General features: G+C 44.0%; 1 protein-coding gene across 4 annotated transcripts in view; it reads left to right on the forward strand.

Moving 5' to 3' along the window:
- Window positions 1-15,798, forward strand: part of SUN3 (Sad1 and UNC84 domain containing 3) — a 63,981-nt gene that overhangs the window by 39,299 nt on the left and 8,884 nt on the right. For 3 of the 4 annotated variants that reach the window (XM_061413369.1, XM_061413368.1, XM_061413366.1), the window contains exons 8-10: window positions 45-212; window positions 5,966-6,058; window positions 7,059-7,223. In XM_061413369.1, coding sequence (XP_061269353.1) covers window positions 45-212; window positions 5,966-6,058; window positions 7,059-7,178 — 381 coding nt within the window. In that variant the 3' untranslated portion in view covers window positions 7,179-7,223. Of the gene's footprint in view, window positions 1-44; window positions 213-5,965; window positions 6,059-7,058; window positions 8,206-15,798 lie in introns of those variants that run through there. The other variant, XM_061413367.1, reaches the window with a different exon arrangement.

The following is a 15,798-nucleotide window of genomic DNA, read 5'->3' on the forward strand; positions in this document are numbered from 1 at the left end:
AATATATAAGCAAGTCAGGGATTGATGCAGTGCTTTCTTTCCAGCCGGACGTCCACCCTGGGAAGTGCTGGGCCTTTCCAGGCTCCCAGGGTCATGCCCTAATCAAGCTTGCCAGGAAGATCATACCAACTGCTGTTACCATGGAGCACATCTCAGAGAAGGTGTCCCCCTCAGGAAACATCTCCAGCGCACCCAAGGAATTTTCTGTCTATGTGAGAAGCTGTCTAAATCTTCCTTCAGAAGGGGTTATAGGAGGTGATCAGCTAGGAACTGGGAGCTGGGGTCTCATCTGAGCTGTGCAGCTAAACATTTCTGTGTATTACTTCCAGTATCTCAGCTTTGTCATCTGCAAAGTGAGAGGGTTGGACCAGATGATTACTACTACTTAATGCTATTTTAAAAAATTTTATCCAAGTTCAGTCAGTCAGTTCAGTCGCTCAGTCATGTCCGACTCTTTGCGACCCCATGAATCGCAGCATGCCAGGCCTCCCTGTCCATCACCAACTCCCGGAGTTCACTCAGACTCACATCCATTGAGTTAGTGATGCCATCCAGCCATCTCATCCTCTGTCGTCCACTTCTCCTCTTGCCCCCAATCCCTCCCAGCATCAGAGTCTTTTCCAATGAGTCAACTCTTCGCATGAGGTGGCCAAAGTACTGGAGTTTCAGCTTTAGCATCATTCCTTCCAAAGAAATCCCAGGGCTGATCTCTTTCAGAATGGACTGGTTGGATGTCCTTGCAGTTTAAGGACTCTCAAGAGTCTTCTCCAACACCACAGTTCAAAAGCATCAATTCTTTGGCACTCAGCCTTCTTCACAGTCCAACTCTCACATCCATACATGGCCACAGGAAAAATCATAGCCTTGACGAGACGGACCTTTGTTGGCAAAGTAATGTCTCTGCTTTTGAATATGCTATCTAGGTTGGTCATAACTTTCCTTCCAAGGAGTAAGCATCTTTTAATTACATGGCTGCAGTCACCATCTGCAGTGATTTTGGAGCCCAGAAAAATAAAGTCTGACACTGTTTCCACTGTTTCCCCATCTATTTCCCATGAAGTGATGGGATTGGATGCCATGATCTTCATTTTCCAAATGTTGAGCTTTAAGCCAACTTTTTCACTCTCCACTTTCACTTTCATCAAGAGGCTTTTGAGTTCCTCTTCACTTTCTGCCATAAGGGTGGTGTCATCTGCATATCTGAGGTTATTGATATTTCTCCCGGCAATCTTGATTCCAGCTTGTGTTTCTTCTAGTCCAGCGTTTCTCATGATGTAGTCTGCATAGAAGTTAAATAATCAGGGTGACAATATACAGCCTTGATGAACTCCTTTTCCTATTTGGAACCAGTCTGTTGTTCCATGTCCAGTTCTAACTGTTGCTTCCTGACCTGCATACAGATTTCTCAAGAGGCAGATCAGGTGGTCTGGTATTCCCATCTCTTTCAGAATTTATACAGTTTATTGTGATCCACACAGTCAAAGGCTTTGACATAGTCAATAAAGCAGAAATAGATCCAAGTTTTATGTGTACAATTCCCATAGATGAAAATGAAACAAGATTTTCCCTTGTCTCACTTCTCCCACCAATTTTTACTCCCTGGAAGCTTTCACTTGCCAGAGTTTGGGCTGCTTGTGTGGTTACTCCCTTCATATTTGCTATTACTGTTATTCCTTGATTTTTCAGTTTTGATTGTTACAATTGACTTCCTTGAATGGAAAATGGAGATTAGTTCTCTTCCATGCCTCTCCCAATTCTCCCAAAATGTTTATGTCTTAACTTAAAAGAAAAAAAAAAAAACAAGTTTATTGAGATATAATTCACACATCAGCAATTCAGTCAGGTAAAGTGTACACTTGGTAACTTTTGGTATATTCACAGAGTTGCGTAACCATGATCATGATCAATTTTAGAGTGTTTTTACTATTCTCCAGAGAAACCCTGCACCCCTTAGCTGTCACTTCTCATCCCCCACCTCACTGCCCCAGCCACTGACAACCACTAGTCTCTCTTGTATCTATAGATTTGCCTCTTTCAAATGTTGTCATTGTTGTTTAGTCACGAAGTCATGTCTGACCATTTGCAGCCCTTTGGACTACAGCCTGCCAGGCTTCTCTGTCCATGGGATTTTCCTGGCAAGAATACTGCTCAAGTACGGGTTGCCATTTCCTTCTCCAGAGGATCTTCCCAATCCAGGGATAGATCCCATGTCGTCTGCTTAGCAGGCGGATTCTTTACCACTGAGCCACTTGGGAAGCCCTATTTTGGATAGTTCCTATAAAATGGAATCATATTGTATGTGAATGGTTTTTGTGAATGGCTTGTTTCACTCAGCATAATGTTTTCAAGGTCTATGTAGGCTAAAATGTGTCAATATTTCATTTTTAATTGCTGAATAATATTTTACTATATGGATAGTAAAATATCCATTTTTATTTATCCATTCAGCAGTTGCTGGACATCTTAGTGGATCCCACTCTTTTAACTGTTATGAACAATGAACAATGCTGCTGTGAGGCGCTGGGTACAAAGCTTTCTGTGGACCTGAGTTTTCATTTCTCTTGGGTTTGTGCCTCGGAGCAGAGTTTCTAGATCACATGATAAATCTGTGTTTCATGTGTGAGACACTGGCAGATGGTATATCTCAGCTTCAGTACACATCCAATGTGTTCATTGTGAGTCTGTGAACAGTATTGTTCTTAGCTGAGTCATACAATGCCCTTGAATACATTTTCTTTTTTTTAAAACCTTTTAATTTTGTATTGGGGTATAGCCTATTAATAATGTGATAGTTTCAAGTGACCAGCAAAGGGACTCAGCTGTACATATACACGTATCCATTCTCCCGAAACTCCCCTCCCAACCAGGCTGCCACATCACTGAGCAGAGTTCTTTCTCTGTGCTCTACAGCAGATCCTTGTTGGTTATCCACTTTAAATGTATCAGTGTGTACGTAGCCATCCCAAACTCCATAACTATCCCTTCCCTGCACCCTTCCCAGGGATCGCACCCATGTCCCCTGCATTGCAACACAGACTCTTCAGCACTAGACCACCAGGGAAGTTCCTTTATTTTTTAAAGATATCCCTCGGGAGCAGTCTGCTCACATCTCTTCCCACCTGGTGCCTGGTCCGGCCTGCTGCACAGCTGTTATCAGGGGATTTCAGCTCCACTCTCTGAGGATTTGACTTGTTTTAAATCTGTTGTTTTAAAAATGTTTTTAATGTTTCTTCTTTGGTTTTCTGTTTTACTGTTTGGAATATCTAATCAATTTATATTTTAAACCTAATTTTGAATATTTAAATTCTGCTGTTATGATTATTCTGATTTTTTTTTTTTTTTTGCAAATGCTCCCTTTTCTAGAATCTAAATATCTTCCTTCATGGTTGCAATACTTCCCTCCAACGTCTGAAGATATGAGCAGATGTAGATTTGTTCCATGTTTTCAGCTCCTTCACATACTCCCAAGTACCTCCCTTGCTATTTATAATATGGGCTCCATCTTCCTTGCTAAGTGCTTTCCTCGTGTGTTTGGTGATGCTTGTCTGTCTCATTTAAGAGCTGAACAGTCAAAAGCTGGCTTTTTCTGCACACATTATGGGCAAGCTGACAGCAAGCTTCACAGCTCGATGGTCTGGTTGGAGACCCCAGAGTGTGGTTTCTAGAAGGTTGACCCCAGGAATCCTACAACCTTGTGCCCAGGGGTTTTCAGCTCCGCCCACACCCTGGGTGTGGCAGTGCACAGCCCATCATTCATGATAGGATCTACCTTCCCCTGTTATTTCTGCAGGATGCTCTTGAGGTCAGTTGTCCTGGAGGTGGGAAGAAAACGACAGTTCTTTTCTGCACCAGGACAGGAGTGATGGCTAGGCTCTAAATGCTCCTTAAAAAGTCCATCAGAGGAACCTCCCTGGTAGTATAGCAGATGGGAGTCTGCCTGCCAATGCAGGGGACACGGGTTCAATCCCTGGTCTGGGAAGATTCCACTTGCCTAGGGCAACTAAAGCCCACACACCACAGGTACTGAGCCTGCGCACTGCAACTACTGAAGCCTATGTGCCTGGAGCCTGTGCCCTGCAACAAGAGGCGCCACCGCTGTGAGAAGCCCATGCGCAGAAACTAAAGAGCGGGTCCCGCTCACCGCAACTAGAGAAAGCTCGCACACAGCGAAGACCCGGTGCGATGAAAACTTAATCGCTTTTTAAAAAGATCATCAGCCCACCCTCAAATGAGGGGACTCCCAGCTTCATGCTTGGCCTCCACTCGGTGGCCCCACCTCTGGCCCTTTCTAAACTAGGAGTCAGCACCAGCTCCAGCGTGCTGCTGGTTGCCCCCTGCAGCCAGCGCGACTTGAGTTTCCTCTAGGCCAGTGCACCATTTGGCCGTCTCCAGACGCTTTTCTCTTCGGGTCTGCGCCCGTCTTTCCCTCAGAGGTTTATGCCTTACTCCGTCCCCTCAGGGTCCCTCTCTGAAGGGGGCTCAGCGTTAAACACGGCGCTTACCTGCCTTGTGTGTCGTTGGAACACCTTTAGATGCTGTGGCTCTAGAGTTGTAAAACAGATTGCCATCCTTTGATGCGAGCCTGCTGGCACTCACAGTCGGTGTCTACAGACACTTGTAGTTGAGTTATACTGGATTGGAGCAGGTCAAACCTGTCTCAGAAAAGTGCACACAGTTGCTCATTAGAGAGGAATTATGAGTGAATCCTTCAGGCAAGAATCCTTTAAGAAACTGACCATATTTAAAGAGTGAAAAAAAAATCCTTTTAGTAAGACAAAATACTTCTCACTGTTTTTCTCAATATTAGCACATTTATGAACCAAGTGAAATTAAAACAGGATCATAAAGAAGGTTTGAAATAAAACTAGCATATCTCTCTGAACAGGCTAAAGGAACTATATGAGATGATATATATATATGTCAAATATGAAATATGTATGTTTATATGTGTCATTGTATAGATGAAAAGTATATATAATTGTGGGGCATTATTTAATCATGATGTATCCAGTTCTTTTAGTTATCCATTTATTTCTGGCTGCGCTGGGTCTTCCCTGCTGCGTGTGGGCTTTCTGTAGTTGCAATAAGCAGGAGCTACTCTGTTGCGGACAGTGGGGTCTGGGCTCTGGGCTTCGGTAGCTGTGCGCACAGGCTTAGTAGCTGCAGCTCGTGAGCTCCGGAGCGAGGGCCCAGTACTTGTGGCCCACAGGCTTCATTGCCCTGTGGCGTGTGGGGTCTTCTCGGATCAGGAGTCCAACCTGCATCCCCTGCATTGGCAGGCGGAGATTCTTAACCACTGGATAACCAGGGAAGTCCCAATTCTTTTACAAAATTGACTCATATTTTAAATATTATGATTTTCATTACAAAATGATTGAACTCATGAAACTTTATTTTTTGTTGAGGTGCTGCAATTCAAAGACTCTAACCATAAACTTTAGATTTGCAAGATAATGTCCACCAGTGTGCTCTCTCTCTCCTCATAAATCTTCAGCTTTAAAGGGTAGAGAAGAAAGGTCAAAAGCACAAGGGAAATTGCACACACATATCAACAAAAGCTTACTTTTTGGATGGAGCTATCTGTGTGATCAAAGTTCAGCAAACTGGTGAAGTTTAACGCGTTTTGGGTCGATGTTGGGGCTCATTTTTTTGGTTTATTTTACCCAAAGCGTAGTAAATACAGTTAGGAGGTCAAAGTCAATGCTGACATGTGCTGTCATCTGTCTCTTCATCCCGTCTGTCTGTCTCTCTCCATCTTAGTCTGTTCAGCCCTTTGATTAGGCTGGTTCTTGCCTCACAATCCTCCCCCCCTTCCATACCCAGTGCTGACATGCAGCGCAGCAGTGTGTCCCTGGTGGACACCAAAGATGTCTGGGGAATTGTTACTTAAACAGACAATTGACTCCGTTTATTTTAACAGAACACACATTCATTACAACCTCCCTGTCTGTTGCTTTCTTTATAGGGCGTCTTGAAACAATGTGAAGGAGAAGAAATTTTTCTAGGTCAGTTTGTATATAACAAAACAGGGACCACCGTCCAAACATTTGCACTCCAGGTAATGAGAGCCTTGGGAGAAGGTGCGGTATCCATGGCTCCATCCCCAGGAGGGATTTGTGGGGTTGCTTGATGTAAAGTGGTGTGTGAGAATGACTGTGACAGAAGTGTGAGATAAGCAAGCCTTGTCTGAATTCCAGTTCTTAGCTCCAATCATGTTCATAAGTTTTAAAGCAAAAAAACAGGCAAATATAATACAAAAGTTGTTTCCGAGACAAATTTTTTTTATTATTTGCTATTACTTTTATACACACACACACACACACACACACACACACATACTCTTCCTCAGTCCTTATTTGTCAGATTCCCTTGATAATATTTAATCTGACAGTCACTATCTTCTTTCTTGGGTAGAGGGGGTGGGGATAATGGTACAAAACAAGATGATTGGAGGCAGAGAGGAACTTAGAGAGAATAGATATTTCATACCAGATAAGAAAAACTTCTTAGCCTAACTCAAAGGGGAAGGAATACCAGTTGGTAACTTATAAATCCCTAAAAGTCAGTAAGGCATAAGAAATGTAATTCACTAGTTCTCATTAGTCACAGGAACTAGTGAAAAGATGAAAAAGGCACCTCAAGCCGTGTAAACACAAGTGTGTTACGCCTCTTGGCCAGTGGCGAGAAAATCTAAGCTGAAAGCAATGTATGTGTCAGAAATGAATGCCCTTACCGAGTTCCACAGTCAACTGTACATCCACGTCGCTCCCTGCCCCTCCCTGGGGCAGCCAGTCAGGACCACCGTGGAGGCAGGAGAAGGCGGAGAGGGCCCCGGTGTGCAGACCACCGTGCTATCTGCCTTCCCCGTGTCTGCCTTTTTATCAGGTCTTTCCTGACGGTAGACCAGGATGTCATCCGTTAGACTGGTGCTTGAAAGTACTTGAGTTAAGAAGGAAAGAAAGTGTTCTAATTTTTTTCATTTATATCAGCATTACTTGAGATTCTTTGAGATAGTTCATTTGATAAGACATTAATTTTAATCTTTTCTATTTTTTCAGCATGAAGTTCCTGAATTCTTGTTATGTGTGAAACTTAAAATTCTCAGCAATTGGGGACACCCAAACTATACTTGTTTATATAGATTCAGGGTTCATGGCACCCCAAAAGATGACAGCTAGAAGAACTGGTGCAGGCAGCCATGATCACAAGTCCAAAATAGTCAGGTACTCCAATTCCCTTTGATTATATCACATCCATAGGAATCAAAAATCAGAAGTGGGAGAGAAACCTTAAAGTGGTTCTTACCTGCAGTAAAAAGTGAATGAATTTTACTATTAAGAATATGAAAATAAATTCAGTCTCTGCATTAGTGTGGCTTCTGAGGATGAATCATGTTGTTGAAGCACTGAAAAATGAGTTTGCATTTAGAAGAAGATGGTAATTCTCAACACTCTTTCTCGTAATAGCATATTTGCTTTCATTTATTAATTCATCCACACCAGGCATGGATATCTGCTGTTACCACTATTACTTAACACTGATCTGGACACACTCTGTAATTAGAGAAGCTAAAGAAATTAGAGGTAAAATTTAAGAAGGCCAACCATAATTCATTTGCAGATGACTTGATGAATTCCTTCAAAAGCAATAAAATCAATGAAAAAATACATTATAAACAAAGATGGATACAAAATTATCATATATAAATCAAAATAAAAAATATAAACCACAACCAGTAAGAGGATATAATTTACAAAAGCCTCAATGGAAATTTTAAAAAAATCAAATGAAAGAATTAAACTGTATGAAGACCCAATAAAACAGCAGTGGATAATGAAAAGACCTAAAAAAATGGAAAGATTATCCTGCCTGTGGATACAAAAACTTAGCTGTCAAGAAGTCGATTCTGTCTAAACTGATCTACAAATTCAGTTAAATCTTAAATTAAAACCCAGAAAAAAAAAAAATTCTGATATTTTGGCCATATGTGAGGGCTTGTGGACTGCCTCAAATAGTGACAGGATTTCAGAGGCCTGTTTAATATCCTTATTGTTTGAGGTTAGAAGCCACCTTTCTTTCCAGATTGCCCAGTGAACCTGCCCCACGGAGGATGCATAGTGGGAGCCCGAGTATATATCAGCCAGGAGCTGATTTCTGCCTTCTGAGCTGAGGTCCCTGGGGGCAGGGCTTTTGCTTTAATAATCCCTTTAAGTATTGCCACTGCATACCCAGGGGCTTCCCTGGTAGCTCAGCTGGTGAAGAATAAGCCTGCAATGCAGGAGATCACAGTTCGATCCCTGGGTTGGGACGATCCCCTGGAGGAGGACATGAGTTTGAATTAACGCCCCAAGGCTTATACCCTATCTCTCATGTATATACAGTTTGAAATGCTTTTTAAAGTCTGGGAGTGCCAAAGCTGGGGTTGAGAGTAACTTTATTAACATTTTTATTGTTTCACAGACCGGTTTGGCACTCTTTAGTCCCAAACAGGGGTTCACGGTCACGTCCCTTCAGTGCCCCGCTAGAGGGGTTTTCGCTGTGAGCCCGTAGTTTGGGATCTAAATCCGACAGAACCCTGCCATTTCCAGAAACCCTCTCAGTTGGCTGTGGGTCTTGCTGCAGCTGCTGCTAAGTCGCTTCAGTCTGACTCTGCGAGCCCACAGATGTTCCCAATTCTGCAATTGCTTACTTCCTATGAGGCCAAAGACCCCCGCTGTCCTTGAGAGAGAGCAAAGCCTAGATACTTGCTCTTTGCATATCTGGGCCTTTTTCTGGGAGGCCTTATATCCACAATTGGCCAAACAGTTCAGAGTCCTGATGGTATTTTGTACACACGTGTCACCTGTAGGACTCGCTGTGAGCAAGTCATGCACATATGGGAGTAAGAGTGCTTCATCCAATCTTAAATTTCTAAAGACTCTAGCTGGCATCTCCCCAAACAAGGTAGGGGAATTCCTAAATCCTTGAGGCAGGACTGTCCAACAATACTGTCGGATTACCTGTGTTTCTGGGTCCTGCTATTCAAAAGTAAATAGATGGCTGTGATTTTTCTGTAATTGGAATGTGTAAGAAAGCATCTTTCAAGTACAGGACTGAGAACCAGCCATATTCTCCTGGAATAGTTGTAAGCAGGGTACATAGGGCTTCCCTTGTAGCTCATTCGGTAAAGAATCTGTCTGCAGTGCAGGAGATCTGGGTTCGATTCCTGGGTCGGGAAGATCCCCTGAAGAATAAAATGGCAACCCACTCCCGTATTCTTGCCTGGAGAATCCCATGGACAGAGGAGCCTGGCAGGCTACAGTCCATGGGGTCACAAGAGTCAGACATGACTTAGTGACTAGACCACCATGGATTAGGTCCCACAGGGTATAAGACTTCATTAACAGCCCTCAAGTCCTGGACAGACTGATACTCTGTCGAGTCTGGCTTCTTAACCAGGAGGATTGCTGTTGCTGCTAAGTCGCTTCAGTCGTGTCCGACTCTGTGCGACCCCATAGATGGCAGCCCACCAGGCTCCCCCGTCCCTGGGATTCTCCAGGCAAGAACACTGGAGTGGGTTGCCATTTGTTATATGCAGACCTGCAAGGTTTAATCAGTCCTATTTTCAAAAACTTTTCTAGAGTTGGCTGTATTCCCTTTTGGGCTTCTTGTCTCAGAGGATATTATTTTAGATTAGGTGTCCCAGAATCCCTTTTTGATGGGATTTGTATTGGTCTTGCTTTTTTGGCCTTCCCCAGAGTGCTATCAGTAGGTGAAGAATCTGCCTGCAATGCAGGAGACACAGGAAATGCAAGTTCAATATATGAGTTGGGAAGATCTCCTAGAGAAGAAAATGGCAACCCATTCCAGTATTTTTGCCTGAAAATCCCATGGAGAGAGGAGCCTAAAAGGGGTCTAAAAGGGTCACAAAGACTCAGAAACAACTGAGAGACCAAGCACACACACACACAGTGCTGTTAGCCCACACTTCTGGCCTTACCTTTTCACAGACCTAGGTGGGGAAGAACTCTGTCTCCTCCTCTGGGGTTTTCATGAGCATCATTTGTAGGCTCAGCACATGCTCCAGTGGGACCCTAGTGTCAAGCTGTTCTTGGTGGAAGAAGTTACTTGAGCATTTAATTTACAAAGGAGATCTCATCCCCAAGGCGGGGCTAGGGCGCTCTGACACATAAGAAGTTGTGTTTCAGGCTGAGATCCCCTAGTTGGCATTATAGAGGTAGTTAAAATGAATGGTTTACTACTTGTCCAGAACTCCCAAGACTGGGATACACTGGGATGTTTTCTGTGCCACTGTGGTGTTCACTGCAGAATATGTGGCACCCGTATCTGTTAGAAAGCCTATCGATTTATTCCCCACTGGCAGAGTCACCCAGGGCTCCTGTGGCAAAATTAGAATCAGATGCCTCAAGCCTAAGGGAGCCGGTGGGACTTTTCATTCATTATCAGAATATTCCCCTCTTTCTACCATATGAGAGGCTCCTGTCCCCCTGATATACTTTAGGGCCATCATTTTTCCAGTGCCCATCCTCCTTGCAGTAAGCACACTGTTCCTCCCCCAGTGGTGGTGGCTTACCTCATTTAGGTTATTCGGCTTCTGGGAATCCAGTACTGCTGCCAGAAAAGCTGCCTTCTGGTTTCCATCTTTCTTGCTTCTGCTCTTGTTCCCTATGGTTGAATACTCTAAAAGCAACATCTACTAATTGAGAAGGGCTCATTCTAAATACATCATCTAATTTTTGTAATTTTCTTCTTATGTCTGAGGCACTTTGCCCAATAAAGGTCATATTTATCATCCTTACATTCTCAGGGGCCTCAGGGTCTGTATCCAACACCATGCACCTCTTGATATGATGCAATGAGAAGGTCAGATCATTGCTTTTGTCCTACTTCCACTAAAAACATCGCTTGAAACTCATCTTGAAGAATCGTGTAGCTTATCAGTTGTGCTTTTGTTTTTGCTTCCTTCTCTACCTCTCCTGATCTTATATTTACACAGTAGTGCCTGTAAGTTTGATAAATCCTTTCCAGAAACTCTGATGGATCTTCATTTGGTTTTTGTTTTACCTTCTGGATTTTGTTTAAGCTCCTTTGTTCAGGTATCCCCTTTTCAGATCAGATCAGTCGCTCAGTCGTGTCCGACTCTTTGGGAGCCCATGAATTGCAGCACGCCAGGCCTCCCTGTCCATCACCAACTCCCGGAGTTCACTGAGACTTACGTCCATCGAGTCAGTGATGCCATCCAGCCATCTCATCCTCTGTCGTCCCCTTCTCCTCTTGCCCCCAATCCCTCCCAGCATCAGAGTCTTTTTCAGTGAGTCAACTCTTCACATGAGGTGGCCAAAGTACTGGAGTTTCAGCTTTAGCATCATTCCTTCCAAAGAAATCCCAGGGCTGATCTCCTTTAGAATGGACTGGGTTGGATCTCCTTGCAGTCCAAGGGACTCTCAAGAGTCTTCTCCAACACCACAGTTCAAAAGCATCAATTCTTCGGCTCTCTGCCTTACTCACAGTCCAACTCTCACATCCATACATGACCACAGGAAGAACCATAGCCTTGACTAGATGAACCTTTGTTGGCAAAGTAATGGCTCTGCTTTGGAATATGCTATCTAGGTTGGTCATAACTTTCCTTCCAAGGAGTAAGCGTCTTTTAATTTCATGGCTGCAGTCACCATCTGCAGTGATTTTGGAGCCCAGAAAAATAAAGTCTGACACTGTTTCCACTGTTTCCCCATCTATTTCCCATGAAGTGGTGGGACTGGATGCCATGATCATCATTTTCTGAATGTTGAGCTTTAAGCCAACTTTTTCACTCTCCACTTTCACTTTCATCAAGAGGCTTTTGAGTTCCTCTTCACTTTCTGCCATAAGGGTGGTGTCATCTGCATATCTGAGGTTATTGATATTTCTCCCAGCAATCTTGATTCCAGCTTGTGCTTCTTCTAGTCCAGCGTTTCTCATGATGTACTCTACATATAAGTTAAATAAGCAGGGTGACAATATACAGCCTTGACGTACTCCTTTTCCTATTTGGAACCAGTCTGTTGTTCCATGTCCAGTTCTAACTGTTGCTTCCTGACCTGCGTACAAATTTCTCAAGAGGCAGATCAGGTGGTCTGGTATTCCCATCTCTTTCAGAATTTTCCACAGTTTATTGTGATCCACACAGTCAAAGGCTTTGGCATAGTCAATAAAGCAGAAATAGATGTTTTTCTGGAACTCTCTCGCTTTTTTGATGATCCAACGGATGTTGGCATTTTGATCTCTGGTTCCTCTGCCTTTTCTAAAACCAGCTTGAACATCAGGAAGTTCACGGTTCACATATTGCTGAAGCCTGGGTTGCAGAATTTTGAGCATTACTTTACTAGCATGTGAGATAAGTGCAATTGTGCGGTAGTTTGAGCATTCTTTGGCATTTCCTTTCTTTGGGATTGGAATGAAAACTGACCTTTTCCAGTCCTGTGGCCACTGCTGAGTTTTCCAAATTTGCTGGCATATTGAGTGCAGCACTTTCACAGCATCATCTTTCAGGATTTGGAATAGCTCAACTGGAATTCCATCACCTCCACTAGCTTTGTTCGTAGTGATGCTTTCTAAGGCCCACTTGACTTCACATTCCAGGATGTCTGGGTCTAGGTCAGTGATCACACCATCATGATTATCTGGGTCGTGAAGACTTTTTTGTACAGGTCTTCTGTGTATTCTTGCCACCTCTTCTTAATATCTTCTGCTTCTGTTAGGTCCCTACCATTTCTGTCCTTTATCGAGCCCATCTTTGCATGAAATGTTCCTTTGGTATCTCTGATTTTCTTGAAGAGATCCCTAGTCTTTCCCATTCTGTTGTTTTCCTCTATTTCTTTGCATTGATCGCTGAAGAAGGCTTTCTTATCTCTTCTTGCTATTCTTTGGAACTCTGCATTCAGATGCTTATATCTTTCCTTTTCTCTTTTGCTTTTCGCTTCTCTTCTTTTCACAGCTATTTGTAAGGCCTCCCCAGACAGCCATTTTGCTTTTTTGCATTTCTTTTCTATGGAAATGGTCTTGATCCCTGTCTCCTGTACAATGTCATCAACCTCATTCCATAGTTCATCAGGCACTCTATCTATCAGATCTAGGCCCTTAAATCTATTTCTCACTTGCACTGTATAAGGGATTTGATTTAGGTCATACCTGAATGGTCTAGTGGTTTTCCCTACTTTCTTCAATTTAAGTCTGAATTTGGCAATAAGGAGTTCATGGTCTGAGCCACAGTCAGCTCCTGGTCTTGTTTTTGCTGACTCTATAGAGCTTCTCCATCTTTGGCTGCAAAGAATATAGTCAATCTGATTTCGGTGTTGACCATCTGGTGATGTCCATGTATAGAGTCTTCTCTTGTGTTGTTGGAAGAGGCTGTTTGTTATGACCAGTGCATTTTCTTGGCAAAACTCTATTAGTCTTTGCCCTGCTTCCTTCCGTATTCCAAGGCCAAATTTGCCTGTTACTCCAGGTGTTTCTTGACTTCCTACTTTTGCATTCCAGTCCCCTATAATGAAAAGGACATCTTTTTTGGGTGTTAGTTCTAAAAGATCTTGTAGGTTTTCTTAGAACAGTTCAACTTCAGCTTTTTCAGTGTTACTGGTTGGGGCATAGACCTGGATTACTGTGATACTGAATGGTTTGCCTTGGAAATGAACAGAGATCATCTGTCATTTTTGAGATTTGCATCCCCTTTTGAAGACCCGTTAAGATACATCTCCTGCAGTGTTCTAAAAGTGGCATGCCTCCGTTATTAGGATCCCAGTAAGGCTCCACAATCGGAGAAGGCAATGGCACCCCACTCCAGTCCTCTTGCCTGGAAAATCCGTGGGTGGAGGAGGCTGATAGGCTGCAGTCCATGGGGGCGCTAAGAGTCAGACACGACTGGGCGACTTCACTTTCACTTTTCACTTTCATCATTGAAGAAGGAAATGGCAACCCACTCCAGTGTTCTTGCCTGGAGAATCCCAGGGACGGGGGAGCCTGGTGGGCTGCCATCTTTGGGGTCGCACAGAGTCGGGCACGACTGAAGCGACTTAGCAGCAGTAGCAGCAAGGCTCCACAATAGGGACTGCAAGATTTTCCTTCTGGAGTTCCATTTGGATCCGCTAGATGGTGCTGGTGCACTTTCTCTCCAACCTTGTTAGTGACCATCCTCCTTTCATCCCTGCTGCTGCTGCTGCTGCTGCTGCTGTGTCGCTTCAGTCGTGTCCGACTCTGTGCGACCCCATAGACGGCAGCTCACCAGGCTCCCCCGTCCCTGGGATTCTCCAGGCAAGAACACTGGAGTGGGTTGCCATTTCCTTCTCCAATGCCATTTCATGCATTCTCCAATGCATGAAAGTTAAAAGTGAAAGTGAAGTCGCTCAGTCATTTCCAACTCTTAGCGACCCCATGGACTGAAGCCCACCAGGCTTCTCCCCACCCATGGGATTTTTCAGGCAAGAGTACTGGAGTGGGGTGCCATTGCCTTCTCCGCCTTTCATCCCTAGTAAGCATTATATTTATAAAAGGGTCAGTGTCTGCCCAAGTGGAGTCAGTTCAGTTCAGTCGCTCAGTCGTGTCCAACTCTTCGAGACCCCATGGACTGCAGCTCGCCAGGCCTCCCTGTCCATCACCAACTCCCGGAGTTTACTCAAACTCATGCCCATGGAGTCGGTGATGCCATCCAACCATCTCATCTTCTGTTCTCCCCGTCTCCTCCTGCCTTCCATCTTTCCCAGCATCAGGGTCTTTTCAAATGAGTCAGTTCTTCACATCAGGTGGCCGAAGGATTAGAGTTTCAGCTTCAACATCAGTCCTTCCAATGAATATTCAGGACTGATTTCCTTTAGGATGGACTGGTTGGATCTCCTTGCAGTCCAAGGGGCTCTCAAGAGTCTTCTCCAACACCACAGTTCAAAAGCATCAATTCTTCAGTGCTCAGCTTTCTTCACAGTCCAACTCTCACATCCATACATGACCACTGGAAAAACCATAGCCTTGACTAGACGAACCTTTGTTGGCAAAGTAATGTCTCTGCTTTTTAATGTGCTGTCTAGGTTGGTCATGACTTTTCCTTCCAAGGAGTAAGCATCTTTTAATTTCGTGACTGCAGTCAACATCTGCAGTGAATTTGGAGCCCCCTAAAATAAAGTCAGCCACTATTTCCACTGTTTCCCCATCTATTTTCCATGAAGTGGTGGGACCGGATGCCATGATCTTAGTTTTCTGAATGTTGAGCTTTAAGCCAACTTTTTCACTCTCCTCTTTCACTTCTTCAAGAGGCTCTATAGTTCCTCTTCACTTTGTGCCATAAGGGTGGTGTCATCTGCATATCTGAGGTTATTGATATTTCTCCCAGCAACCTTGATTCCAGTTGTGCTTCCTCTAGCCCAGCGTTTCTCATGATGTACTCTGCATATACGTTAAACAATCAGGGTGACAATATACAGCCTTGACGTACTCCTTTCCCTATTTGGAGCCAGTCTCTTGTTCCATGTCCAGTTCTAACCGTTGCTTCCTGATCTGCATACAGATTTCTCAAGAGGCAGGTCAGGTGGTCTGGTATTCTTAAGTGGGTCGGTGGCTGGCCAATACGGAGGTGAAGAGTTCAGTGGTACGGAGTGGGTCCTCTTGGCAGGCAGGGTTGTGGTTTCCCCTGGGTTTGCTTTCAGCGGTTGTACCACAGGGTGGCAGTCCTCTGATTCCTCTTCCTCCTGATTTAAGTGCATAAATGCTTCTGCATACGAAATCTTATCTCTTTTCCCTGCTCTTTTGCAAAACACTTCCAACTGCGAGATC

This window comes from Bos javanicus, chromosome 4 (genome assembly GCF_032452875.1).
Source record: "Bos javanicus breed banteng chromosome 4, ARS-OSU_banteng_1.0, whole genome shotgun sequence".
Classification (NCBI taxonomy): Eukaryota; Metazoa; Chordata; class Mammalia; order Artiodactyla; family Bovidae; genus Bos; species Bos javanicus.